This window comes from Sylvia atricapilla, chromosome 11 (genome assembly GCF_009819655.1).
Source record: "Sylvia atricapilla isolate bSylAtr1 chromosome 11, bSylAtr1.pri, whole genome shotgun sequence".
Classification (NCBI taxonomy): domain Eukaryota; kingdom Metazoa; phylum Chordata; class Aves; order Passeriformes; family Sylviidae; genus Sylvia; species Sylvia atricapilla.
The window spans coordinates 14,431,002-14,458,851 of NC_089150.1; the positions used below are offsets into that span (position 1 = coordinate 14,431,002).

At 42.2% G+C, this 27,850-nt stretch overlaps 2 protein-coding genes across 2 annotated transcripts in view; both read left to right on the forward strand.

The window, feature by feature from the left end:
- The first annotated feature begins 4,678 nt into the window (after positions 1-4,678).
- On the forward strand, positions 4,679-26,734 carry TKT (transketolase). Its single transcript, XM_066326768.1, has 14 exons — positions 4,679-4,897; positions 9,659-9,776; positions 11,091-11,204; positions 11,858-11,955; positions 13,575-13,766; positions 14,587-14,705; positions 15,595-15,788; positions 16,332-16,496; positions 17,079-17,235; positions 21,644-21,774; positions 22,812-22,895; positions 23,068-23,161; positions 24,761-24,883; positions 26,440-26,734. The coding sequence occupies exons 1-14, from the start codon at positions 4,791-4,793 to the stop codon at positions 26,625-26,627; spliced, it is 1,884 nt and encodes a 627-aa protein (XP_066182865.1). The 5' UTR covers positions 4,679-4,790; the 3' UTR covers positions 26,628-26,734.
- LOC136366000 (2'-5'-oligoadenylate synthase 1-like) overlaps positions 5,989-27,850 on the forward strand; it is a 239,022-nt gene continuing 217,160 nt past the window's right edge. Inside the window, exon 1 of the mRNA XM_066326769.1 lies at positions 5,989-5,997. The gene's annotated coding sequence lies outside the window, so the exon portion shown is untranslated. The remainder of the gene's footprint in view (positions 5,998-27,850) is intronic.

Consider the following 27,850-nt stretch of genomic DNA (forward strand, 5'->3'; position numbering starts at 1 on the left):
CTGCTGCACATAATGCCCTGACACCAAAACGTGGAGGAAGGGATGGAAAAATCCAGTTATCCTGTGTATGTATTTAATAAGCTGTCTAGTCTAGTAGTTAATGCTGAAGCTAACGAGATGTGATTGTATGTTCTGAAGCAAGACTGTTTGTCCATACATTTGCATCCTTGTTTTAATCACATTGTACATGGTTTCAGAGGCAAGTCCCAGGAATGTGGAAGAAATGTTGACTGCTGTATGCAATGTATACCATGACTTCAGCTATTGCTTTACAGTCCATCACACTTGGTCAGAGTTGCAGAAATAACACGCCTCTTCAGTAGATCAAAGTGGAGGCACTGACACAAGGTGGAATTTCATCCTGTGAATGCTTGAGCTGTTGTTTTAATAACACAATACCACAGTAAGCACTCGGTGATGCAGCACAAGGATTCAAGGAGAGGGAGCTGTGGGCAGTGATCGCCCTATGGCATTGTCTAAGCTAAGGCTGTCTTAAGGTTTTTTACCATTCAGATAACAACAGGGGAAACAAAAGAGATTGTGAACTGTAGTAAGGCTGGACTGATCCAGATCATCTCCCTTATTTTCTTACAAGAGGGAAACAAGAAAGCACCTTATGTCCAGCCAGAGAATGCACTTGCTAATATCGTTGCTGCCAGAACACTTGGGGCAGTTTGTGGGGGAGCCATCCTCACAAGGCAATTCAAGACCACATCATCACTGTGATGGGCAGAGACTTGACCACAGGCATTACTTTTCAGCCAAAGAATGGAGTCAGCCTTCTGCCAAAGGCAAAAGCAAGGCTATGATCTGGTCAGTTTATATTTAAAAGAATTGTGTGAGAAAACAAAGGACATTGACAAAGGAATAGTGAGTCACTGAACTCCATTTTAGTTGATTGTCATTTCATTTTGCCACTATCAGTGATTTATGCAGAGAAAACCAGTGACAGCCTGGCAATGCTCACCTCTTAATCACACGGTATAGACAGAAAACAAGGAGTAAATAAATCTGTTAGAAGCAAAATCTTAGTGTAAAAATTACTTCATTGTTTTCATGATACCTACTTCCATTTTGATATTTGTCTCCTGTGTTTGTAAATACTACCAGCCATCCAGAAATATGAAGTAGCCATATCTCTAAAATAAGTTTCCTGATGCAAATGTATTTAGGAAGTTTTTTGAAATTTGTTTTCTGCAGCAGAAATTGGCACAACCATGTTTTCTTAATGTATCTTTGGGCAGTACAAAATGATGTGGTGTTTGACATCATAAACATTTCACATACACTTGGCCTCATTTGAAGAATTTACTTCATGCAACTCTTCTAGATGACAGATTAAGGAAAACCAAATCATCCTGCCTAACCTCACTCAACTGACATGGAAAACTGCGTATCAGTGAGATGATGATGGAGCCTAATGTCAACATCTGTCTGAAGAACAGTGTTTCAACAGCAGAGGTGATAGAAAAAATCGTCATTCCCTTCCTCAGCACAGCCAGTGTTTTAACAACTGCTCTCAAGTCAGTGAGCATGGTACCGAGCTCAAGCTAATAAATGCTGCTGTGCTGCTAAAATGGTTCAGTGGCTTTGACTACATCAGAAGGTAGGAGATTCCAGTAGAGCAGGTCTATAGATCATATGAGAAACTGCTGAGGACTCCCCATCTGCACTATAAGGGAGCTTGAATTCTGCTCCAGACTGGCTCTTGTCTGTCCTGTTGGACTGAATATTCATTAGGACCTGGGATGTATTAGCTGCTTTCTCAGACTGAATCTTGTTTCATCTTTATTTGAAAGGCATCCAGTTCATAAGCTCTGGGACTGATCAGCAGAGAAAGCCAGAGCACAGTGAGCAAGGAACAACCAGGAAATTTGATCCAGAATGGTGGCTTGAGCAGCTCTAGTCTTGACTTCTGACCATATAACTGCAGACACAATCAAGACTGCTGTTGCCTTGAGAAAGCTGACAGCTTGTGGAAAGGATGCAAGAATGGACAGAGGAGGAGAAGAAAAGTTGTACAACATGCTCAGATAAGTTGTTCACCCTCACTCTGCAACATTAGTTTGATTTCAGGCCTATTTGAGGCAATGGCACAACCAGATCCCAAGCAAGATATTTGCTGGTGTGTAGCATATGTAAGGTTCAGTTAAGGATCCTGCATGGGGAATTTAGGTTTGAATTTACTGTTACCTCACCAACAGGATAGATTTTATAGTTTAAAATCTGCAAAGGAAGAGACAAAAATCAGTATTTCTCATAGATGCTACTTGTAACTCCTGAGATCTTTCATGCTCCCCTACTGACAATATTCCTTTGGGCATCAGAGTTCTAGGAGGACAAAAAAGGCCCAATATTGTTGTACCTATATTGTAAAAACTGGATTTTAACAAGAATATTGCTGGGGAAACTCCGTTAAGGACGGCTGTTGATTGTCTCCACCGTGTTTGGCAGTCCTGTTTTTGTTTCCTCAGCTAGGATCTTTTTGCAATGATTTCCTGCACAAGTAGCTACTTTCTAGCTATCATATGTTACTTAATTTCCAAGGTGCTGCCTAGACATAGTAGGTTACAAGGTGTACAAAGTCTTTCTGTGCCCTGAGAGGAAACAATGACCCTGAAAGTGAAGTAATGCCCCATTTCTTGGTCTTCTCTTCTGCCACTGAAAGCTCTTGGTGTCATAGCCCGTCATCAGAGCTCCTAAATCTAAACCAAAGTTTGTGTGATTCTCATCAGGTTCTTTTATATCCTGATTTTATTGTCCATATCACTTTAAAGTGTATTACTGAAATGAAAAGATTTGGGTAGGTGGTTCTGGGGGAAAAAAAAGGTAGTTTGTCTACCCTACCCAATTATTCAAAGGCTGAATATAGATTGAAGCAGAGTAAATGACAGTTGAAGCCATTAACCTTTGTATAGTGTTCTGCAGACCAACCTCTGTACTTTGCTACTGTCAGGTCTGGTTGTTTGGCTCTGTTTTATCCTTCCTGGCCTACTTCCAGTCTAGCTTTTCTTCCCAAGATTTTTATTAAAAGGATTTTCAAGAAGACAATTGATGAAATAGTTTAAGAAAACAGGTTAAAGGTGTGGTGTCTGCTTTTGTTTCTTCTAATAAATTGGTTAGTTTGTGGACCAAAGTTTTGTCTCACCTTGCTGAGAGTTTCACATGCTACTTCCTACTGGCAGTTTGCCAGGTGAGCGTTGGCTGAATGCTCTGGAGGTTTCCTCTGTTTCTGAGACCCAAAGTCTGCAGAGCCCTGAAGGTGTAGGATTTTAAACGGGAATGGTTCTGTGTCTTCTGGAAGTAGATGATGAAAGCATTAGGTCACTACATGTAACTAGGATGTTTTTAAATCAATACAATAGTTTCTAGGAGAAACTAACAGTGGACAGAACACTGAAATACAGGAATGAAGTGCAGGAATACCAGGTTTAATGAGCAAGATCTGAGGTATCTTAGAATCATAGAATCATCAAGGTTGGAAGATATCTTTAAGATTGTCAATTCCAATAATCAACCTAGCACTACTACTTTTTTGTCATTGTTGTCTGATTAACCTTTGCTTTTTTGTTTGTTTCTAGATTGTGATTTCTAGTGCTGCTTGAGCTTTCTAGAATATATATGAAGTACTTTACTTGCCTGTTTAAGTTCAGTATTAACGTCAGTGTCCAGAATTGCTAGAGAAAATGTATTGGCTGATCGATGGCTGGTGAAGTCAATATTCTATGCAAAACTCTGTGTTCGTCAATTTTTTTTAACATATGTTACAAAAATATGAATTGTATCCTGACAGGAAGCCACAGGGGGAAAGTCTGCTACTGTTTCTCCTGTGTGGAAGAACCAGGTTACTGTTAAGGTGTGGGATACTGTGACATTCTTGTAAAGATGGGAACAGGCCGGGGTGGAGACACTCAGCAACAGCTTTGTGGAGCAGGGATTGGATCAAACATGTCGAGGAAGGTGACCTTGCCTCTCTACTCAGCCCTGGTGAGACACATCTGGAGTTCTCTACCCAGTTGTGGGCTCCTCAGTACGAGAAGGTCAAGGAGCTGCTGGAGAGGCACAGAGGAGGCCACAACGATGAGGGGTCTGGAGCATCTCTTATGAGGAGAGTGGGGGAGCTGAACCTGTTTATTTTATGGAGAAGACGGAGGGGATTTCATTAATGCACAAAGACAGGTGCCGAGAGGATGGTGCAGACTCCTTTCAGTGGTACTCGGCAACATGACAGGAGAAACAGCCAAAACTGAAATGGAACATGAAGTTCCACCTCAACTTGAGAGAGAAATTCTTTACACTGAGCGGCGCAGAGCACTGGAACAGCTGCCCAGGGAGGTGGTGGAGCCTCCTTCTCTGCAGACATTCCAAACGCACCCGAAGCCGTTCCTGTGTCAGCTGCTCTGGGTGACCCTGCCTTGGCAGGGGGCTTGCACTGGCTGATCTCCAGAGGTCCCTTCCAGCAGTAACACTGCTGTGACTCCCGGAGCGCCGCCGCCCCGCCATGGAAATGGCGCCCGCGGGAGGAGCCGGGGCGGCCGCGGGGCCCGCGCAGCGCCCGGGGCGGGCGGGAGGGAAGGGAAGGGAAGGGAGGGAGGATGGAGGGGGCTGGCCGCTCCCCTCTCCGCCCCCTCGCTCCTCTCCCCTCCCCCGCGCCGCTCTCTCCGCCCCAGCGCTCGGCCCTGCTGAGCCGCGCCGCCGCTGCGCTCGCCGAGCCCATCCTCACACCGGCTCCAGCCGCCGCCGCCGCCGCCCGAGACCCGCAGCCGCCGCGGCCCTCCCGCGTCGCCCACATGGAGGATTACCACAAGCCCGACCAGCAGACGCTGCAGGCGCTGAAGGACACGGCCAACCGGCTCCGCATCAGCTCCATCAAGGCCACGACCGCGGCCGGCTCCGGGTGAGTGAGGGAGCGGGCGTGCGGGGACCCAGCCCCGGCCGCGCACCGGAGCCGCGCTCCCGCACCCCGGGGCTTCATGCGGCCTCGCGATGGTGCTGGGAGAGGCCGTGCCGGGCTCCCGCTGCCCGGAGACGCTCCGGTGCCCCGGGGAGAGAGCCCCCGGTGCCGCTTCCCGCCCGCGGTGCGGGGATGCCGCGGGTCCGGCGTGCGCCGGGCTGGGAGCGGGCGGGGCCGATCCCGGAGGGGCCGATCCCGGAGGGGCCGATCCCGGAGGGGCTGATCCCGGAGGGGCCCCGGCACCCCCGGCGCTGATGGATGCGGTGGCGGCACGTGTGGAAATGGCGGCCGGGGGCTCCGCGGGCACAGCCCGCCCGGGCCGGGCCACGTCGCTCGCCGGTGCCGGCGGGTGTTGTGACTGCGAGAGAGGCCGGGAATGCTAAGTTGGTGCAGGACTGGAAACCAAAGAATTTGTGCCCGAGGCGAAAGCGGCTTCTTTTTCATTGCGTGCCCGTCAGTTGGAACTAATTCTGCACAGAATTTCAAGTGAGCCCAAGTGGGATTATCTGTGCAATGCCCGCGGTCTCGAATGGGCAGTTTATTCAGGCCTCTGGACAGGATTTAGTGTGGGCTCTGATGTGTGCAGATTCCAGGGTTATCCTTTCTTTGATCGTGCTTTACCTATGGGGAGAAAAAAATCTCTGCAAACAATCCGCTTTTAGTCATGTAAAATTAAAGCCATTTTTTTCTGCTTGAAAAATATATGAATATTTGCATATAAATGCTGGGTATATTTTACATATATCCCGCCCCGTTGCAATTTCCTCCTTTGGACCTCTTTATCTGCACTGTTTAAAAAAAAAAACCTGAAGGAATCCCTTGGATGCTGAGGTTTGCGTGAAGGAGGGCAATGTGTAAAATGTCATAAAGCGTCTTTGAATTGCCTTACAGTCCCCACTCTGTGCCTGGCATGAGCTGCCTCACATGGCTCTCGAAGCTGAACTTTACTCGTTCCATTTGCAGACAGCAAATGAAAGTGCTGCCGTGGTTCTTCCTGTGAAATGGGCTGTTCGACACGGGAAACCTCTCAGCAAGTCAGAGCAGTGCTTTTTTACAAATCTGTGTCGTGTTGGGTCCAGTCTGGAGAGAGAAACACGGGATAGCCAACATTGCCCTTTTAGCTCTTGATTTGTTTCAGGGCTTCAGTGTACGGTATTACACAAGTCTGTGTGAAAGTGTAAATTGAAAAATTGCACTTTGTAGAGCTTGGGCTTCTGTGTTCAGCTTCCAGTAAGTCTTTTAAGCAGCCCACAGGGATGAATGGTAGCAGTTTTCTTATCAACAGATAAAATAATTTCTCTGTTTTATCTGATGTGCTGTTAAAGAATAAGGATCACACTATAGCCTCTGTTTCTCTTTCATGATCCATTAAATTCACCAGTAAAACCATTCTCACCATACTGATGAAGAAATAGTAAAAGTAGTTTTTAGCTTTTTATTTCCTGGCTCATGTGTGCTACAATACTGAGTACTTCTTGCACAAAGGCATTTCATTAATCCCTCTAGTTTGTTCTGCCACTGGAGTTGTGTAGTCTGAAATTATTACACAACCTGATAACAAGCAGATTATGAAAGATGGGCTCTCGAGAGAAGATGCTATTTACAAGTAATATATTTTCTTAATAAGATTTGGTTGCCAAGATGATGGTTCAGTGTGCCCAAAAGACATTCAATTTGTTGTGGAGTTAGGCAAAACATGTACATTTCCAAAGTAGCTGTGCGATATGAATATGTTTTCCAAAAACTGAGATAGTGCTTTGCTGAAATTGCTGGTGTGCACTGAGGATGGGGAAAGATGTTTGAATGCAAATGTAACTAGACACTTACAGTTAATTAAAAACGTGAATTGTCATTATGACTTTGACTTTGTTAAGGAAATACGTGTTTGTTGAAGGTGTAGTTTGTAAAAACTGAAGGAAATACTTGCGATAAAAGCACTTCAGAGAAAACAGGACCTGCCTACTACTTTCAAGGAAGTAATTTCTGTGAACTGTGGCATGTATTGCAACACAAGTGCTGGTGTGGTACATGTGTCACACCAGTTCTTGAAGTCTTTACTTGTTTTACCTTCTGTTAAAGAAAGTGCAGCCTTTGCCTGGACAAGAACTAAGTCAGTCTGATCCTGAAGTTGCTCAAACACGTCACTTTGAGTATTTCATCAGCTGGAGTGGAAAAATTCAGTGAACTGGGGGGAAAAAATTGTGTTCAAAATTACTTACGTGGGCAAAAAATTTGATTAGGTCAGTTGTAAAGATTGAACATACTTGCTTTGGGGCGTGGAAGAGCTTTTCTTTTAGATAATTAGTGCACACATTTCCACTGAAATAGGTAGAGTCTCTGATGTAGCTGATGATAAATGTCTGCTGTTTTGAAACAGTATCTTGGCTTCCTAGAGCAGGATGGATACATTCTTAAAAGTGGAAGTCGCAAGAGTTTCTTAAGAGGGAGTTAAGTTTCATAATGTGCGGTGTGATCACTCGTTGCAGATTATTTTTTCTTCAATTTTTTGGGTTTTGACTCTGTGTTCCATTTTAGCTTTCCACCACTGTCATTTCAGTTGAAATTTGTGGACACATGCAGATGGAACAGATTTGAATTGATGCACAGTAATAAAAAAAACCCACAAAACTAACTCGGAGCAATCATTCTACCCTTGCTTTGTGTGGATCCAGGATTTTGATGTTCTAGTGTACTTTGGTTTGGTTTCCTACTGGAGGACTGTGTGTCAAAGTTAAGGGGGTTTTTGTTATTTCTGATAGTAGAAATTAATTTAATTAACCTATAGTTTTAATGAGATTTTTTTTCCAATTCTCAGGTAATTTATTAAATTTTTCTACTTTTTTTTTTTTTTTTTATTTCCACATGCTACCATTTTAGGTGGTTTAAAACTTTTTTAATCAAGACCAGGAGTTCATAGAAGTATGGTTAAGTATAAAGTTAATAAAATTAAAGGAATGAAAGCTTTAAACAAGCATGTAAGGCTTATTGATTAACTCAAATACATAAATATTTACTAATATGTTTGAACCATGGTTCAAAGCTAATTCTCTTGGTTCCCTGTGTGTGAGTACTTACTAAGGGATGGACACTAACCATAATTTGTATTTTGCTGGTGTTGTGCATGTTTTTATTCTCTTATTACAGTTATGTTGGGAATGTTGGGTGGGAAGGTTTATTACTATCAAAAGAAAATATTCTGATTAAAGTTCTAGTGAAAGTGTTGTCTAATCCTAACATGCATGGTAAATGTACATGTGGGAAACAAAAGTGACACTTTCATAGTCAGTTTGTCCTGTTTTGCAAGTAGGATCAAATACTTTCAGAATATCCTGCTAAAGATGAAAAATTAATGTAGGTAAAAGAGAAAGTGAGACAAAACTGCTTTTTCAGTCTTCTTATTACTCATCATCCACTTTCCTGGACTTCAGTAGCAATGGCTGATGTCAAGAATGATGCTGTTTACACCAGTAAAATCTGAAATATTCTATTTTCCACACTCAGTAAAGGGTTTTAAAGAGCCTCCTTTCCCCTGTTAAGCTTTATGGCAAGTGAAAAGCCAAGGCTGGTACTCCCAAGTGGTCAAGTAATGCCACCCCTCCCAGGTGCATGAGAACTACAGTGATCATTATGTAAATTACAGTAATGCAGAAAAGTAAATCTAATTCTGTGCCCTTCTATTGCACTTCAAATGAAATATGTACCTTGTCATAGAATAAATCCATACTTGCTACTTGCATAACCTCTTCACATAATTTTTATTCACTTGTTGGTACTTTATGCACAGTTGCCTGTGAAATGGGCCTGTGTATTCCTAAGGCAAGTTATAGTCGAAGTATGAATTCATGCTGCTGTTATCCCAGACAGTTCAATGGGAGAGACTATACCAGATACTTTAAATTGATTGATACATCAACTCATACAATATTTCAAACTTATAAAGATGTAAATGTAGAAAATGTTAGTTCCCCTCTTAGCCAAAGATTAAGCAATTTAGTATTTTACAACATGTATCTGGGTGTTTACTGGAGACAGTAAATTTCCATATCCAGTTTCAGTAGAAGATTAAAAGAATTGCATTATTTAATGTCCTCTTTAGAAATCAGAATTATTATTCTGTCAGGTCTAATGTGGTACAATGAAATGGTTCCTAAGTTATACAATTATAAATGTTCCAGAACTTTCTGCAGGAGTTAATCTTGCATTACCAATCCCTGCCTGTGCATCAGAGCCTGAACAAGTCCTGATGCCATGTTTTTAATTTCTCCACTCAGTGAGTGGCTCCAGTTCTGTGGAAAGCTGTCTTTGTTTCCTCTGCATTGGTGTGAATTTCTGCCACCAGATAAATCAGTGGAGTCTGATTTCAGGCCCAGGTTGACATAGCCTGTGTCTGGCTGTCCTGTGCTTCAGCCACCCCTTCAGGTGGTGGTCCTTGGCATGGAGAAGAAAGGAGAGCTCCAAAAGACAAGTCCTTGAGCTGTCAGCAGGGTCTAGATTGAACATCCATTTCAACCAGATCAGATGCTCTCTTTATCTCAAAGTGCAATTGATTGGCACTGGGAGAACAGCACAGGGGTGGGGCATAGAACACTTTGGAATTGTGTATCTAATGCTGAAGAGTTGGGGTCTGATAAAGTGATATTTTAAAGATGCAGTCCTAAGCAAACAATAACACAAGTGGTAATCTTGGGTCTTCTTGACTTGTAGCCATCCTACATCATGTTGCAGTGCAGCAGAGATTATGTCTGTGCTGTTTTTCCATACCATGAGGTACAAAGTGCAAGACCCCAGAAATGCCAGCAACGACCGGTTTGTTCTTTCAAAGGTAAATAAATAATTTCTGGTTTGCTGTCCTGTTGCAGTCTGCTAGAAAAGAGCTGTCTGTCTGTAGATTTAATTGACTTGTCTTCTTTGACTTGTGTGTACATACAATTACATCTGCACAGAAGTCTGTTGGAAATATTTGAGAGCCTGGAATTTGTATGCTTCAGAAAGAAAGAAGGTGGCTGAATTTAGTTACAGCATAACTTTAAAACAGTTTAAAAAGGGTCTTTGTAATGTGTCCTGATAAGTCTTAACTCCACTATGTTAAGCTGTTCTAATGTTAAATAATAAATATTATATTGTCTATATAATCTATCAGGATTCAATAAGGTCTGTTTTATTTTTCTAACAAGGCAGTTGCAGTTGGCTTTTGTGCTCTCTTGTTAAATGCAGTCCTGCTGTTATGCCTGCAGCCACGTCACAGTGGGCAATAATTCCTGCCAGCTTCTCAGGGAGCATTACATGAAACAGGGCAGGTTAGTGAGTAGTTTGTAGTTTGCATTCCTACTGTGCCAGTATGGTATTAAAGTCACTGTTTCATCTGAGGCCACTGTGGGTCAGAAAACACTTAAACCCCAATCTGTGCTGGCTGTTAGTGTTCCTGTCCCCTTTTACATTGTGCCCTTGCAAATCACAGGGATATATCGTCTATATGACATAAGGGGCCTTCAGAAAATGTAAAACATGGCAAATGATGCAAAACATGGCAGATGAAGTGCTCCAGTGATGCACATTCCATCTTTGAGTCAGAATTCCTCAAGTGGTGGCTCTCAGCAGTGCTGTGTAGCCCGTGGTGAATGTCCTCGTGCTGGATATAACTGTTGGCGTTTCTGGTGGCCACTCTGAAAGATGGAATTGAGTGAGAAGCAAGCAGCTCATGCTGAGGTTGTGAAGCACTGAGAAAGTCACCTCCTCATGTTTACTTTAGCTTCTAATTAATCAGTATTTCTGTCCAGAGTTGCTAAATTGCTTCAAACCTCTGCGTGCTATTTTGGCTCTTGATGACTGCTCCACAAAGGTCTGAGTGTACAAAGCTTAAAACTTTGCCTGTTGTCACTCATTGCATTCAACCTGGGAAGGAAGTTCTAGTGAGATAACACTGCTCATCCTGCTGGGGTGCTCTAAGCAGGGGCGTGGGGAACTTGGAAACAAGCATCAGTGTGGATGTGTGCATTGTAAAACTGTTTAATAACTCCTTGCCTTCCTAATGGGCACAAGAACCTGATTTCAGGGTTTGTCAGCTTTGTAGAATTTTGTCTTGACAGTCAGGAATTGTGAAACCTGTGTTTCCTTTGCAATTTCTGTTTCTCTCCAGGGCCACGCAGCACCGATTTTATATTCTGTTTGGGCAGAGGCTGGCTTTCTACAAGAAGCAGAATTACTGAACTTGAGGAAAATTGATTCTGTCCTAGAAGGACACCCAGTGCCAGTGAGTGCTCATAATCTTTGATACAAAAGTATGTTTTCCGTGAAACAACAAGTTTTTCACAGAGAATTTGGTGGCCAGCTGTGCAGTACAAGAAAGATAAAGACTTCTAAGAAGGACGATGGCATTTAAGGCTTCACAACTGAATTTGAATTTGAACAGTGTTTGAATGAGCATGAATGAATGACCTTTATTGTTGTAGTAAAATCCCCCTACAGCTCTGCATGGCAGTATTTTCCATTTATTAAATGTTTAGATAAAGCTCCATCCAGGCTTCACTTGTCCTTTAAGCAGCTTGAAGGTATTTCAAGAGTTTACACGCAGTTTGGCCACCTCATTGGTCTTTCCATTCCCAGCCAACTGTTTCAATTGATTCTCTTTTTTTTATACAGAATCGTCAGTTCTTAATTGTTACCATCCAAAGTATAGCTGAGAAATTCCGTTCCCTCTCAGAGAACCCAGTTAGCTTGGGACAGTCATCATGAAAGAAACCTGCATTGCAGGAAAATCAGGGGTTCAAGGCAAGATTTAGAGGGACTTGCACATTGTTACAGCTGAGAAGCTGCGTTTTGATGTATGTTGAACCATCTTCTAGCACTGGAAATTACTTCCTGTGTTTCAGAACTGTAAAAAAATTGTTGTCTTTTTATTCTCAGAGACAAGCCTTCACTGATGTGGCTACTGGATCCCTTGGGCAGGGTCTTGGTGCTGCTTGTGGAATGGCATACACTGGCAAATTCTTTGACAGAGCCAGGTAACTCCATTTTTCATACTTCATGATTATAGGCATTTAATAGAAAAATTTTGTTAAAATAAATTAGACAGATAGATAGATTCATTCTCATTTATTCCATCCTCCATGCCTGAATCTGATTTCAAATTCAGGTTTTAAATGATAGATAATTACAAAGTGTTGCCAGTGAAACTACCAAGGGTTTAAAGATTAGCAACAACTAGTGCATGTGTGTTTCTTTAGTAACCTGACAGCATTGAAAGCTGATGTTCCCGAACAGAGGAGACAGGGAGTTGTTGGAGGAGCCTTTAACTTCCAGAGAGTAACTGATATCCATTTTGAGACTGGATGTGTCCCTTTAGAAGGAAAATGCAAGCTGGAGATGTCTGTTCAAAGTCAGATGACAAATAATGGAGAACATTGAATAAGGAACTGTTATGGTCAAAACCAGCATAATTGAATCACAAAGTAGGACTCCAAAATGTTATCATAAAGGCACTCGAGTCCACAGAAACAAAAATAACTGCTCCTGCCATTTGTTTTGTGCACAAGAAAAGAAGATATCTAAAGGCAAATCTGTATGAGGAGGAAAATAGCCTGATGTGGTTGATGTATTTTATTTGACAGTTCTAGTACATCTGAGCATAGGCTGCCCAGTTAATGTGTCCTACACTTCACTTGCTTGAAATCATTTCTGTGAAAGATGACTTGCTGATTTTAATTGTGTTTAGCAGATTGCTACATGTGGAAAAAAATCTAAGTAGTGCTTACATGACAAAAGGAAAAGGTGGTCTTGCATGAAGCACTGGGGAGCAGCTTAAGTGCAAGGAGTTCACATTTAGCTGAAGGGAGGTGGGAATCAGATCAAAAGTCTGTTATAGCTTCATGTTGAATAAAAAAATCCCTGACAGATACCTCTATTATTTTGTCTTAAAATTACATATTTGAGGGCTAATTTTTAAAATTTTATTTTAGTGGGTAATAAACATTAACAAAGTTCTGTCATCCTGAAGAAAAGTGGTAGTAAAAGACAAATGCTGTGGCTGAATTTGGTAGAGATGAGGCAGTACTCCTGCTGAGTTTTACCTAAATAAAAGACTTTGGTAGTGGGAGAAATAGTCTACAAAGTCATACCATGTTGGTTTATCTTTTTCCTGAACTCTGAATTTGTTATGCAGCATGCTTTAATCCATAGCTGAGCTCATCCACAATTTAAAGTTTCCTGAAATTAATTCCTGTTGGTTGTCCTTCCAGATGCTATATGGGAGGAAGGAGGAAGTAGAGGCAACTGTCCCTGCATTGTTCAGGATCTTGCTGAGTCACAGTGACAGTGTTCAATGGGCCTGTTCAGTCAAGCCTTGCAGTGGGAAGCTTAAGACTTGATTTTTTTGAGACAAAGGTTTGGAAAGGAGTGCAGTATTTCTCATCTTATTTTTCTAACATGTAGCAGCTCAGAACTATTTTAATTTGATTTGTCTAAGGTTACATAACTTTAGCTGAGGTGAATGCATTGAACAATGGGAATTGAGTTTGGGATAGAAAAAATGAAGTGAATTCTTACTATGAATTATCAGATGAGTTTTGATTTAACAGTGCTTACACATCAAGCCTGATTTATTTTCATTTTTAATTTCTTCTAGCTATCGAGTGTACTGTCTGCTTGGAGATGGAGAGTTATCTGAAGGCTCTGTTTGGGAGGCAATGGCCTTTGCTGGCTTTTACAAGCTTGATAATCTTGTTGCTATATTTGATATTAATCGTCTTGGACAAAGTGACCCAGCTCCTCTGCAGCATCACGTTGAAATCTACCAGAAACGCTGCGAGGCCTTTGGGTATGTGAGTGGGAGAAGTTCAGGATAATCTCTCATTTGAAAATGTATGTTTTATTTGCTTCTCAGTATTCTCAGTATTGTTCAAATGAGCTTTCAGCTCTAGAGGATTCCATCAGCAAGGAAGATGGTCTTTCATAATGCCTGATATTGGTCAACTTTATGGCTGCAGCAGGAATATTAAAAGTGGCAAAATTTGTTGGTTTTGAGGAAAAATAAGAACTGCTTGCACAGATGAATCTGTTAGGGTTCTTAAAACTGTTTTTAACACATTAAATTCAGATTTTATAACTGTGACCACATGTCCTACAATGGCAAGTAGATCAGAAAAAAACAGCATGGAAAGTAAGATAATTTTTTGTGTATTGGCTTTCATTTAGTTTCATATTTCTATGCAGATGCAAAGTCCATGCTAAAAAATTGTCAGATACAATAGAAACCAAATTATGCCAGAGTGTTTTGGGTTTTTTTAATCAACGTCTATTGTCAGTTTTCATCTTATTTCTAGATGTTTGATTTGCTCTTGTGATTAAAAAGGGCCATTATGTCTGAAGAAATGTAGGATAATTTAGTTATCTGTGGGCTGAGAATTTTGCTCGTAGCTGTTGATCCCCCTGTGACTCACTTTGCATTATAAAAAAAGCAGCTGTGCTGTTTTTTATGGTCTCAAACAAATGCTAGTTCGTGTTTCTGGCATACTTTGGGTTTCTTAAAAAGACACTGCACTGGAATGAAGTTAGTATTTGTTATTGTTATTGCTGACTACCAGAGAGTGTCACATGCTAAAACCCTTTAGAAACAGTTGATCTGTTTTTGTTCTTAGCTGGCATGCCATCATCGTGGATGGACACAGTGTGGAGGAGCTTTGCAAAGCCTTTGGCCAGGCCAAACATCAGCCAACAGCCATCATTGCAAAGACTTTTAAAGGCAAAGGCATATCAGGTAATAATACAATTATTTCTTTGCACACACATGTGGATAGGATGTGTACCTAGTGCTGCAGTAAAGGTACCTGCACATCTGAGCAACAGCATGCAGAAAGTCTTTTACCATCTGTACCTCCCAGCAACATGACTGCTGAGAAAATTGATTTGGTCTTATCAAGTGAGACGTGTGCCAGCTATGGAGTGTTCTGTCTGCGGGAGGGAGCAAATGCACACTCGGTGTATCAAGGGTTGCCATGATTCCTGTTAGCCATAGCTTTTAGCAGCACTCTGTGAGCTTGCCTTTCTGAGCAGATAAATGTTAATAACACCAGAGAATATCTTCATTCCTTTTCATTGAGTAAGGAAGCAAAGTCCATTATTTGCAGTGACTGAGGGGAAAAGCAGTGTATCAGCCACTGAGGTGATTTGGCTGCTAGTGCACAGATAAGAGTCATCAGAAGCTATTAAAATAAAGCTGTAAAACATCAGATCTTGTTTGATTTGGACACCTTGGTTAACTGTTGTTTCAAACTTAACAGATTTTGTTTAAATAGAACTAACTGTTGAAATTTCATGGGAAATGTTCACACTGATTTACTGGTTGCTTCCTGCCACACTTAGGTCTGTTAGGTGCAAATTTACAAATTATTTCAGTAGAAGATGCTGGGATTTTGTCACAAGTTTGGAATATGTGTAATTTGATTATGTAAAATTCCTCCTATTTGTTTAAATATGTCTGTCTTAATGCAGTTGAATACTACTGTAATTGTTCAAGGAATTTCATCCTTGGAAGACAATACTTGACTGTCATACTCCACTGCACTTTTAACTGAATGAAATCTGCCACTAAAAACCTAAATTGTTTTTATGCTTTTCTTACTTGTAATGTGATTTTAAATACACAGGTGTTGAAGATAAGGAAAGCTGGCACGGAAAGCCCCTTCCGAAAAATATGGCTGAACAGGTCATTCAGGAAATAGATGACAGGATCCAAAACAAGAAAAAGCTTTCTCCAGCCCTTCCAGAAGAAGATGCACCTATAGTGAATATTCGAAACATTAAGATGCCATCTCCACCAACTTACAAAGTGGGAGAAAAGGTATTCCCTTCTTTTTCGCTGATGGTCAGATATTTCAAAGTGACTGTTTAACTGGGTGGTAGGAGGTTTTGTGTTATCCATTGCCACAATTGCAGCTACCCATCTCTTCTCAGTAGGCAGACACCTACTTCTGTGGTGTGACACAGACAATAAATTTGCTGAGTATTGAAAGGGTACGTAAATATATTAAAATATGGAAATTCAAATCACTCTTCTTCATTCCATGATAATTATCAATTTTCTGAACTACTTTATGTGCTTTTGAAATTGAAGAAAACTTGAGGTTCAGTGAATTTCCAAGCAATCATGGAAATTTCCATGAAAGCAAAGTTTCAAACATTTTCTAGCAGGATTGGTGGGGAGCTGCCAATTTCAGCACAGATGTATTTTCTAATGCTTTGTTGTGGGTTTGTTTACTCTTTGGTGTGTCACCATTCTCATATGTACTTTTGCTACTGCTACCATTTGAAAACAATAAAATAGGAACAAAAGTCTCTGGAAAGCAGCAAGTCTCAGCAGCCCTGATGTGCTTTCCTTTTGCAGTGGGCCACCCGCAAGGCTTACGGGGTTGCCCTTGCAAAGCTGGGCCACGCCAATGATCGAGTGATTGCTCTGGATGGCGACACAAAGAACTCCACCTTCTCTGAGCTCTTCAAGAAGGAACATCCCAATCGCTACATCGAGTGCTACATTGCCGAGCAGAACATGGTAACTGATCCCTTGGGGTTTTTGAGAGATTAGGGTGACCATTCTGTGGAAGTCCCCTTAGAGTGAGGGTCTAATATCTGCTTTTCAAATAGATGTGAGGTAATTGTAGCAAAAACCAATTTAGGAACCTTGTTCTAATTTCCATTTTCCTAAGAAGGGCCCTTTTAGTAAATACCAGTCCAAATAACACAGGTAAATCCATTCTGTCTTACTAATGATGATTTTTGTCTGCTGGAGATAGCAAGACCGTGTCCATTGGACTGAGAATGTAAGCCTTTGATCCAGGAGAAGAAAGAGGGAGATAACTCTTAAAAATCTTTGAATGGCTGCTTTAAGCAGATAAAGAAAAGAAGCTGCCAGTAAGATTCAACAGTAACAGCTGTCAGTTGAAGCATGGAGCAGAGGAGATGCAGGAGAATAGATACTGGGAGGGTGAGTTGCCTCTTCCCTTTCTGGAGATGCCAGCAAGTAGAAGCAGGAGCTTCTTGCTAAATTTTTAGGGCAAGAAGTCCCACAGATGATGTCCAGGAAACCTCTGATAAATGAGGAATTCCCTGTTCTTGTGCAATGTCCCTCTTTCAGGTGAGCATTGCAGTTGGTTGTGCCACTCGTGACAGGACCATTGCCTTTGCCAGCACCTTTGCCACCTTCTTCACGCGGGCGTTCGACCAGATCCGCATGGCCGCCATCTCCGACAGCAACATCAACCTCTGCGGCTCCCACTGCGGGGTCTCCATCGGTAAGGGCACCCACGGCCCCCAGCAGCTGTCCCCAGCCACTCAGTGACAACTGTCTGCCAGTCAGAGGGGTCCTGCTCTGTGGAGGCAACCTGTGCTGTAGCTGCACTGGTGGTGCAACAGTGGTAGGAGGAAGTCAAATTTTCAAACCCACTTCTGTTGGGTTTAGAAAGAATGAGGAAAAATTTGAAGCTGTCATCGGCTTGTTTTTCCTCTTTGGCCTGATGAAAATAAGACTTCTCCCTATGGCCTTTTCTACTGTACAAGTAAAGAATGATATAAAGGGATTGGACTAAATCTGAGGAGTTTAGGTTCCATTTCATCTTTGCAGTTGACATCTTCTGAGGAAAGAATAGTCATGTGCTGTACCTTTGTTTCCGGTCCCTTAAATGAGAAACTAATGATACTGTTCTTGCACAGATGCTCTTGTCCATCAATCTCAAAAACACTTAGAGATCACACATTTGAAATAACTACTTTGACTCATCCCAGTGTTTTTTACGACTGAAATTGTTAATACGGTGATTAAAAAAAAAATCCAAAGCCTCTTACATACTGATGAAACAGGAACTGTGAAGCTGTTTCATAATTCAGAAAATTGAATCATAGAAGGTTTTGGGTTGGAAGGGATCTTAAAGGTCATCTCCTTCCAACATCACCCACTAGACTAGGTTGCTCAGAGTCAGGCAGGACTTACCCTTGGTTGTCTTGAATCACCTCCCTTTCCCCATATGCCTTAGTACAGCTTCTCGGAGCATGTTTCAGGATCTTCCCAGGCACAGAGTGGTAGTTGGTAGTTCCCAAGATTCTCTCTTTTCCTCTTTTTAAAACACTGGGGACTCCACCTGATATTGCTGTGACTCTTCATGAGGAGTGTCTTGGCAGCTACATCAGCCAGTTCCCTTGGGACTCTGGGATGATCTGGTCAGCTCTCATGGACTCCTGTATGTGGAGGTTCCTCAGGAGGTCACAAGCCTGAGCTGTTATGGCTTAATCTCAGCTGGACATCAAATACCACTCACACATTCCTTGTCACTGCAGTAGGATTGGGAGGAGAATCAGAAAAATAATAATAATAATAATAATAATTGTAATTACAAAAATAAACTCTGAAAAACCAGCACAATACAATTTCTCAACACCCACTGACCAATGCCCAGCCTGTCCCTGAGCTGTGGTCAGCGCCTTCCAGCCAACTCCCCCTCAGTTTATATGCCAAGCATGGCATTGTGTGGTATGGAATGTCCTCATGGTTAGCTTGGGTCAGCTGTCTGGGCCAGGGTCCCCCCCTGCTTTTTGTCCATCTCCTCACTGGCAGAGCACAAGGACACTGAAAAGTCCTTGATTTAGGATAACACCACACAGCAACAACCAAAACATTGGTGTGTTATCAACAGCATTCTCATCCTAAATCCAAAACACACCACTCTACCAGCTAAGAAAAAAATGAACTATCCCAGCCAAACCAAGGATATCATGGAGCAGAAGGAACTTTGCTTGCCCAGGCCCTGTCCTTCAGTCCATCCACCTGAGGGGTGTGGGAAAATGGTTTGCCAGTGGAGACCAAGGCAGCAGAGCCAGCAGATCTCAGACCAAATGGCAAAGGGTCCTCACCAGCAGAGCCTTCTCTGGTCTTTGCTTCCCATCATAACTTTTTGGAACACATCAGGTCATAGTCATGTTGGCTTTGGTTTGAAGAAGCCAAGAGAATTTTATTTTTATCTGAAATGCGTAGACGTGACCCATGAAAACAGGAATCAGGCTTGCATACCAAGAAGAAAAATGCAAGTAGACATTAATGCTTGAGAAACTAGTAGCTACTTCTAGGAAAAGCGAGGGAGAGCTGACAGGGGTAGTAAATTAAGGCTCTCTGCATCCGTTTTTGAGTTGATTTAATAGTTCTGGCTGGCAGTAAGGTTTGGAGGAGAGATGGATTTTTTTTTTTTAATTTAAAGCAAAATAGTTAATTTGACCTGTAATATTGGTAATGATTTCAAGATGCTTCATAAACACATGTAATCTCACCCCAGACCTCAAGTGTAACTTATAGCAGTATAGTTCTTTGGAGCAGAGACTGTATGTAGTGTGTATTGGATTATGGCTTTTGTATGTAATTAAGGGAGGGATTCTATTACAAGCCTCTTATTAAAATCAGCCCTTCCACCTTCAAACTTTTAGGAAGCAGAGTGTTGGTGCAGAAAACCAATTAGGTTTGGTCTTTGCTGATTTAAGAAGATAAAACTCCTTTGGATTACCTGAATTGTCTCCTAGAACTACATTTCCAAGTTTCAATTTTCAGCACATGAGATGTTCTGCTGGGAGCTGTGACTGTGAAGTGCAGACTTGGATTTAGAAAGTTGTTTGAGGTACAAACCTCATTCAAGCCTCAACCTGATTTTCAAAAAAGAATTTCAACCTAAAGTTTCGCAACTTATATAAAAAGTTATATAAAATTATATAAAGAGTTATATGATGTTAATGTAAGTTTTGCAACTTACAGAGTTATAAAGAAAGTTACTCAGAGAAATCCTTTAGCACTTAAAAAATTCAATTTTAAATGAAAGGGTATGAATGAAATGTACTTCCTATTAGAACTTTGGGCCTTCAAAGAATTCCAAATCTGCATGGAATTCAGAATCCAATCTGGATCTGTGGTGAAAACTGAAGCTTTATGTATGCAGTTCTAGGTAGACCTGGGCTTCTGCTGCACTGAAATTTGAACCCATTAAATTTATGAGAAATAGCTATCACAGTGACCTTCTGAACTTGTACTAAGTTCACTCCTAGACCAATAGTTGCCGATGAACTGAAACATTAAATGTTTTAAGGTCATAAAAGAATAATGGAAAAATCTGTATTTCTCAAACTGAACATATATAAAAAGAAATAATAGTGAATATGTGTCAAAAATAGAAATATCAATTATTTGGACTAATTTATATCTGTGACATTTGCTACTGTTCATATTAAGTACTTACTTCTTTTATTAAGCTATAAATGTAGGTTTTGCCGATGCAATAGAGAATGATACTTTCATTTGATCTGTGGTATTCCAAAACCATATAAATGGGGATTTTCATAAAGACTTGGGGCCAAACTCAGCTTGGTGCTAGTCTGTAAGTTACTTTAATTCAGTTGAGGAGCTTTGAATGTTGGTGGTATAGGGACCACCGTAGCAAAAGCAGGACAAGCAGGAGCAATTCTCTACCTTGGATAAGATTCAGATTCAGGATATTAAAATTATCACCTGATAATTTTATTCTTTATCATTTCCCTTTCCTTCTATGTCTTCATTGTGTGGGTGCATTTTAGGAAAGGAAAATGCCCACTGGATGCCTCTCACTCAGAGTACACGCATTTAGAAACTGTGATGCTGAGAGGGATTTTTCATATCATGATTGAAATCTGAGACACTTCCTCTTCCTGGTCTGTGCTTACTTTATTAGTAATGTGCAGTGGCAGAGTTCAATGATTGATCTCTTTAACGTGTTTAAAGTTCTTCAGAATTTTGTGCTGCTCTTAGGAAAATATTCTCCTCCTTCCTCGTGAACTCGTCCTTCTTGAATAACAGGTAGCGGGTGCATGTGGGAAGGCTCTTTGCCCTGCTGCTGCAGGCTGTGACATGAGTTGATTCAGAGCTCTGTGCATGGTTGGTTTGGAGCAGTGCCATTCCCAAAGCTCCCTTACATAAGGTCACTGGGGGCGGGGGGTGTTGTGGTGGTTGTTGCTTTAACCATGGAAAATCATGGCACTCAGCACGTGTCCTGGCCAACGATTCTTCTCCATAGATCTGCAGTTTGTGCCATGAGGCACTCGAGTTGTTAAATCAACAACACAGATGCCCTCTTGCTCCTAAAAAGACCTTTTCACGGTGTTAAAAAATACATACATACCCTTCATTTAATCTTGAAATCTGCCTAAAAATTTGAGAGTAGTTGTACCGATTGCACTCTCCATTTCTTATGGGACACATGCAATTCTCCTTTCACATTTCCAGCAGTTTAAATCTAGAGGAACACTATACTGCAAGTGTAAATTTTGCCTCAGCACATGTAAATCTGAAGATGTTCAGATATCTTGTGACCCTCTTTCTGTATCTGTACCTTTCCTATTTGGTTGTATTCCTTTTGTGTTGTTTTATTGTTACACTTTATTTCCTATTTTTTATTTTTTTTTAATCCCAGTTCTCTTTCTTTTTAGTCTCTTTCTATCCTTATTTACTGTTTAGATGGTTCCAAGTTTAAGGAGAAGATGATTCTTTTCTCAAGCAGGTAGACTTGCATGTTGTGTGTGTGCTTGATTTTATCCTTTTCTCCTTTTTTGCCTGGTTTACGTTGAACATCACTTCTATATTGAGTGATTGTCAAAAATGTGACTTGCTCTTTTGTAACCCTGCTTTAATTCTTTCAGGTGAGGATGGGCCCTCTCAGATGGGACTGGAGGATCTGTGCATGTTCCGGGCTATTCCCAACTCCACTGTGTTTTACCCCAGTGATGCTGTAGCCACTGAAAAAGCAGTGGAAATAGCTGCCAACACCAAGGTTTGCATCACAGCATTTCTGAGCCAGAGAATAATTCTGTCTTTTGTACTACTCTTGTTGCTTCTGGCATGTTTTTCGCATGTCTCTCCCCACGTAAATTCTTCCCGAGGCTCCAGTGGGGCAGTGGAATGTTTTCTTGTCAAGGAAAGGTTGCAGATATTCTGTCCAGGCTAGTGCAGAATGAACAGTCTGGAATGCTGTGGGCCAGATTTGGGGAGCTGTAAATGATTACGCAGTTTGAATCTATATTGAATTAGAGTAACTCCCTTAGGTGTTTAGTAAACTTGAAAGTGCTCTCCTAGTACATTATCTCTGGGGTCAAACTTGAAGCTGGATATGGAAAAATAAATTTCTATATTGAAGATTTTGATCATCTCCTTGATCAGTATTTTCCTTGGCTGCTATAGAAGGGTTTTTTGAGAAAGGAGCAAATGATCTTAAAAAATTCAGTCTTGCTACTACAGGTTTTCAGTGAAGGAGTGTGGAAAATTGGTGTGTAACAAATGCGATGAATGGTTTGTGGAAAAAAAGATGGGAGATTAGGAAAGGAATGGGATGAAGAGATTGAAGTACAAGTTTGTTACTTCATCTGGAAGGGCATCTGAACTTTAACTGATGGAAAGCCTTTTTCCTTGCTTTCAGCCCAGCATCCTTCTCCAATTTAAAATTAACAGAGTAAAAGTTGCACAGGTACGGTAAGGTTCTAAGAGTCTAATTAACTCAAGTAGGAGTCTCCATTTCACAAGAGAACAAAAGATAAATAAGTATCTTGGAATCAGAAAGGAAATTGTAAGTTATCAGTGTGCTTTAAGAGGAGGTGAAATGTTTTCTACTGTTTGAAGCAATCAGCTGCCACAAAGGACTAATGGGAATTGGTGGGGCAGAGTTTACTTATAAGAACCAGAGGCAACATAGGAAGGTGAACATCAGACAAATAGAAAAAAAAGGTTTTGCTGTATTTTTTCATAGGATTTATCAACTAGAATATCAACACTTCTCTGTTTTCCTAACTTCTAACATGTTTACCTCGGAAACAGGGCATTTGTTTCATCAGAACCAGTCGTCCTGAAAACCCTGTCATTTACAACAACAATGAGGACTTCCATATTGGGCAGGCAAAGGTAAATACTGCACAGATAAATAGAATCAAAAAAAAATATGCACTGTTCCTTTTGTAAAAGCCCCTTTCCCTCTAAAGTATTGCAAAGATTTGATCTTTTAATTAAAATCTTCAGAAATGTAAAAAACCCAGTAAGATAAGTGTTAAAAACCCATAGACATGTTTTCTTGCAGGTGGTTTTGAAGAGTAAGGATGACCAAGTGACTGTGATTGGAGCAGGAGTCACTCTGCATGAAGCACTGGCTGCAGCAGAGCAGCTGAGAAAAGGTGGGACTTTCTTCCTTTTTGTCATGTAATACAGAAAAAAAATCAATACCAGTCAGCATAAGTGCTCACCCTTTGTACTGGTAAACATTAATTACACTGTTCAGACAGTTAGTCAGGCACCTGGTAGCTGATGCAGTACAACACAGCATGCAGTTGCCAGTCTTGCCTAGTGGAAGAGGTTTTTGTTGGCATAGCAGCATTAGTAGCCATGAAAATTGACAAGAGATCACATCAAGGTCTCTTTAGAATTGCTGATCTGTGATAGTGCCCTGTGGGCAGAGGCTTGGGGACAATGTGTGAGAAGCAGGAGTGGCCCCTGGTCTGGCTGGGCCAGGCACAATCGGCTGCAAACAGGCTGGGGCCAGGTCCCAAACCACAGCTTGTCACCTGTGTGTGCCCGTGGGCACCTGTCCTGGGTTGGGCTCACTGCTGACCTGGCTTCCTCTGAATGCAGCAGCTCTGAACTAGCATGGGAGGGGCACAAATCTGTGGAGTGCTCAAGTCACTGACATCTCACAGCAATGGTAATCTTTCAATGAAATAAGAGAAAGAAACCATCAAAAACCCATCTGTGAGTCAGGGGCCTCTGCCCAGGAAGAGATTACAAATAGCAGAAGATAATACAGTAATGCTGCCTGTGGCTTATGGGGAGCTTTGTGTGCAGCATCTGGGTGGACTGATACTTTGTCATGACCTTGAGTCACTAGGCTTAGGACATTTTGAAAGTTGTATTTTCAGAACCATTGTTATTTTTCTACATTTACCGTGCTTTACAATGCTCTGCTGATCTTGGAAGTCTGAGTAATCACCTCTGGAGAGATAACCCCATAGTGCAAAGGCAGGGTCTAATACCCTAAATGTATTGGCCACTAAAGAGCCTTCAGTCACAAAACTGACAATAGGGCCTCTTCATGTGTAGGAGTCAGCCCAGTGTTCAGCCAGCCAGCATTAGAGACAACCTCACATAATTGCTATTCTTTATAAACAATTGCCATTTGTGTGCAGCTTTAATAAGCCATCTGGGCCTGTCTTATGAGGGCAGGGCAGATCTGGGTTTGGTGCCAACCAACCTTAAGGGTGCCCTGGTAGGGCTGGGCAGCTCAGACAGGCACACCTGAGAGGTGGCAACCTACAGTGAAGAAAGAATTCAGAGGGCCTACACACCAAAGAATCAGGTGGAAATTGTACTTGGCTTGACAATAAAGGTAAAATAAAGGTCTGGGGAAAAAATTACAATTGACAGTCTGAGTAAGGAGGATTTTGGGGTGACTGGATTTTCTCTTACCTGGGGAAAGCCAGTTAGATGACTGTTTTGCTGATGGGTGCTCTTGGTAACCTTGAGTCACTCATCCAAGCCTCCTCCTTCATGTCTGTGAATAAATGGATATCACTATTCCACAAGATGCATGGAGAAAGAATACATATAAAAATTTGGGTTGCCTGGGTTCTGTGGTAGATGAGCCATAGGTACAGGTACCTGGGAGTTCATGTGGGCATTTGATTTAATGGTCTAGGAGATCACAGCCATTGCCTGTACCACTGGCATTGTCTTGCATGTTGCAATTCATTGTTGCAAATAATTTTCATTTATTTATGCAGAAAAGATCTACATCCGTGTGATTGATCCCTTCACTATTAAGCCCCTGGATAAGAAGACAATACTTGAAAATGCAAGAGCAACCAAGGGCAGAATCATCACCGTTGAGGACCACTACCATGAAGGTGAGCAGGGTCTGGAAGGTCACAGCCCTCAGAGGCTGGAAGCTCCCAGCTTCTGACCTGACAGAGGAGTATGAGACCTGGTGCTGTCATCCCACTAAAGCAAAAGAGAGATTTCAGCTTTTTTGGGTGCTGTTAGGATTATAAAGTGACACTGAGAGTTGAAAGGTTCCTAACATGTAAGGGGTAATCAGAGCTGCCTTTCTGATTAACTTTGTGTGCTTGGTCTCAGTGAAGTCTGGATTCATTTGTGCCCAGTGAAATTTTAAGTTCCTGCTGTGCTGCAGGGGTTCTGCTCAGAGTGTTCTCTGAAAGTCTGTACAACAGCTGCTCTGCAGGTGTGAAATTGCAAGAGAGACCGTTGCTGTGCACGTTTAAGTATTCCATGTGTTTAAAAGCTTGGCTCCAGGTTTCTTGAAATCAGATGGTTTGGGCAGTTTCCACAGTTTTTCCACAGTTATTCTGGGATAAATTCCTCCCTTTTTCCTTACCATCATAGAGATCTACTAACAGAAATTAGTAGATACAGTTATCCTAATTTAAGATGAGCATTAGTGTTGCCAGGTACCTGAAGTGAGCTGGTTCTACTGTAAATGCTAGATACACCATGCTTTTGTCCCAGACTATGGCTGGTGATAGATCACTGAACCTCATCCTTTTCTAGCTTAGTGTTCAGCTCTGGAAAAGTATCTTACTGTAGATTTGCAAGACGGCAGAGTCTTAACTGTGAGGTGCTGAACAGGGGCTTTGTGCTGGCAGTGCTCTGTGGTGCAGGCAGGGCAGGTGTCTGCACCAGAACCCTGAGTGCATTGCAGGCCCTGTCACTGATCTCACCAGTTGCATCCATCCACAGAGCTGCCCCTGGCTGCAGGCTTGGTTACAGGCCACTGTGCCTGGAGCTGTGGGCAACCCTGTGATCCTGGATACACTCTGGCTGAAGAATAGCACTAAGATGCCTCTCCTACCAGGTCTCACAGCACATGCTTTTGACACAAGTCTGTTCTTCCCTGGTACTTCTGCTTCCAGTGTCTCTTCTGCCTCCATGCAGCTCCCTTTGTCCCTGTGACCGATAGTGAGTCAGAGCTGAGCTCTGAGCAAAGGTTGTGAATACATTATATAACCCAGAGAGGTGCCCAGCAGCACGTACAGGCACTGTGAAAAGATGGAGCTCTGAAGTGCTGCTGAGATTGGTTGGAATTTCAGCACGTTAAGTACACTTGTAAATGCTCTTCAGTCAAAGTGTATTTTTAAACCTGGTTCCTGTGGCTGATGCCGAGGTGGTGAGAGCTTGCTGACAGTCCTGTGCCCTTGAGAGGCAGGTGTGTTCTGCTGCTGATGGCTGAATACTTCAGAAACAGCACCCTGCTTGTCCTCAGAATGCCTTTGATACATTACAGGGTTTTCATTTCACAGTTGGCCCACTCAGACATGTGTGTTGGTGTTTCCCTGAGGCTGGGAATGCAGGCTGTAAGCTGCAGGCCCCTTTGCTCAGACACACACACAGTGTGGCTGTTCCTGCTGGGACGTCAGTCAGTGCTGTGCCTGCCCTCTCTCCACAGGTGGCATTGGCGAAGCCGTGTGCGCCGCTGTCATGGGTGAGCCCGGTGTCACCGTCACTCGCCTGGCCGTGACCCACGTGCCCCGCAGTGGGAAGCCAGCTGAGCTGCTGAGGATGTTTGGCATTGACAAGGATGCCATCATGCAGGCAGTGAGGGCAGCCGTGTCCAAATCCAGGAATGCCGAGTAGTTGAAAGCATCTCATGCTGTGTAACGGAAGAGCTGCGTTTGGAGAGGGTAAGGCAGGCGAAGGTGCTTTATGTAGAGAGTTCTAATAAAAATACCAGCTTAAAAAACCTTCTAGGTTTAATCTCTTCTGTTCTCTGTGGGATGTGGTGTTGTGGGACAGTACCTGCATGTTTAGAGTCCCTCCTCTCTGCATTGCCCCCAGGCATTGAAAACCAAAGGCAAGGAGGAAGTAACACCCAATGTGCTGGGTGATGCTGAAGTGGAATGAGATGTTCCAGGTCCTGGGGAACCAAGGGGGAGGTGGGTCCCAGCAGAGGCCTGGGCTCAGGTAGGACATGCTGAATGGTAGTGAAGACAGCACAAGTGAAGGAAGTTGAAACTCTTCATAGGAACTTGTAGTTTTGAGTTCTTGGCTGATGCTGCAGCAAGGGTGATGCTGTGAAGGACTAAAGGATCTGAAAGAAAAGCAGGAAAAACACAGCTCAGTGTGTAAATTGCTTTTTTGTTGAGAACTGACTTTTCTCATGGGACATGCTCTAAGTGGCTGAGCTGTTCATCTTGCATGCTGGGATGCACTTGGTGACCTTTTAAATGTTTTGCTGCTTTTAAATGTTTTGCTTATTTTACCCTTAAGCAGTTTCTGTTAAAATTAAAAATTTATGTTTACTGCAGAGTACCAAATTTACAACATTAAGTATTGAAACATGTTTCTCATCCTGACTGTTCCACAAGTTGCCTTTCAGAAAGACATTAGACAGCAGAGGACACTAAAAAAGCCCTTTTCATCAGAGCAGAGTGACTCTAGTTTTCAGTTCACCCAAAACCCATTAGCCAGTTGCATGGCTACAGTGGTCTGAGCAAGACTATTTGCAGACTAATACAAAATAGATAGTAGTTTGACATGGTGGAAAATTTCTACAAAGACATGTAAATGAGCATATAAATATTATGAAATAACTTGTATTCATCCTTCTTGCACAATTTAGCCCTTGAGGCACTGGGTGGCAGCTGTGCTGTGTTGGTGCAGGCCTGAGTACAACTGTTGGTGTTTCTGGCAGTGCAGCTGGAACTGCAGACAAGACTGACTGACACTGGTGCTTCAAATTACATACTACAGAGAGTAACCTTTCTAATTTTCTGAGAAAGGCTTGAAATTGTTCCTGTAAAACTCTGAGCCGTTTGGGTTTACAGCTTTCAGATTTACATTTCCTGATAAGTCCATGT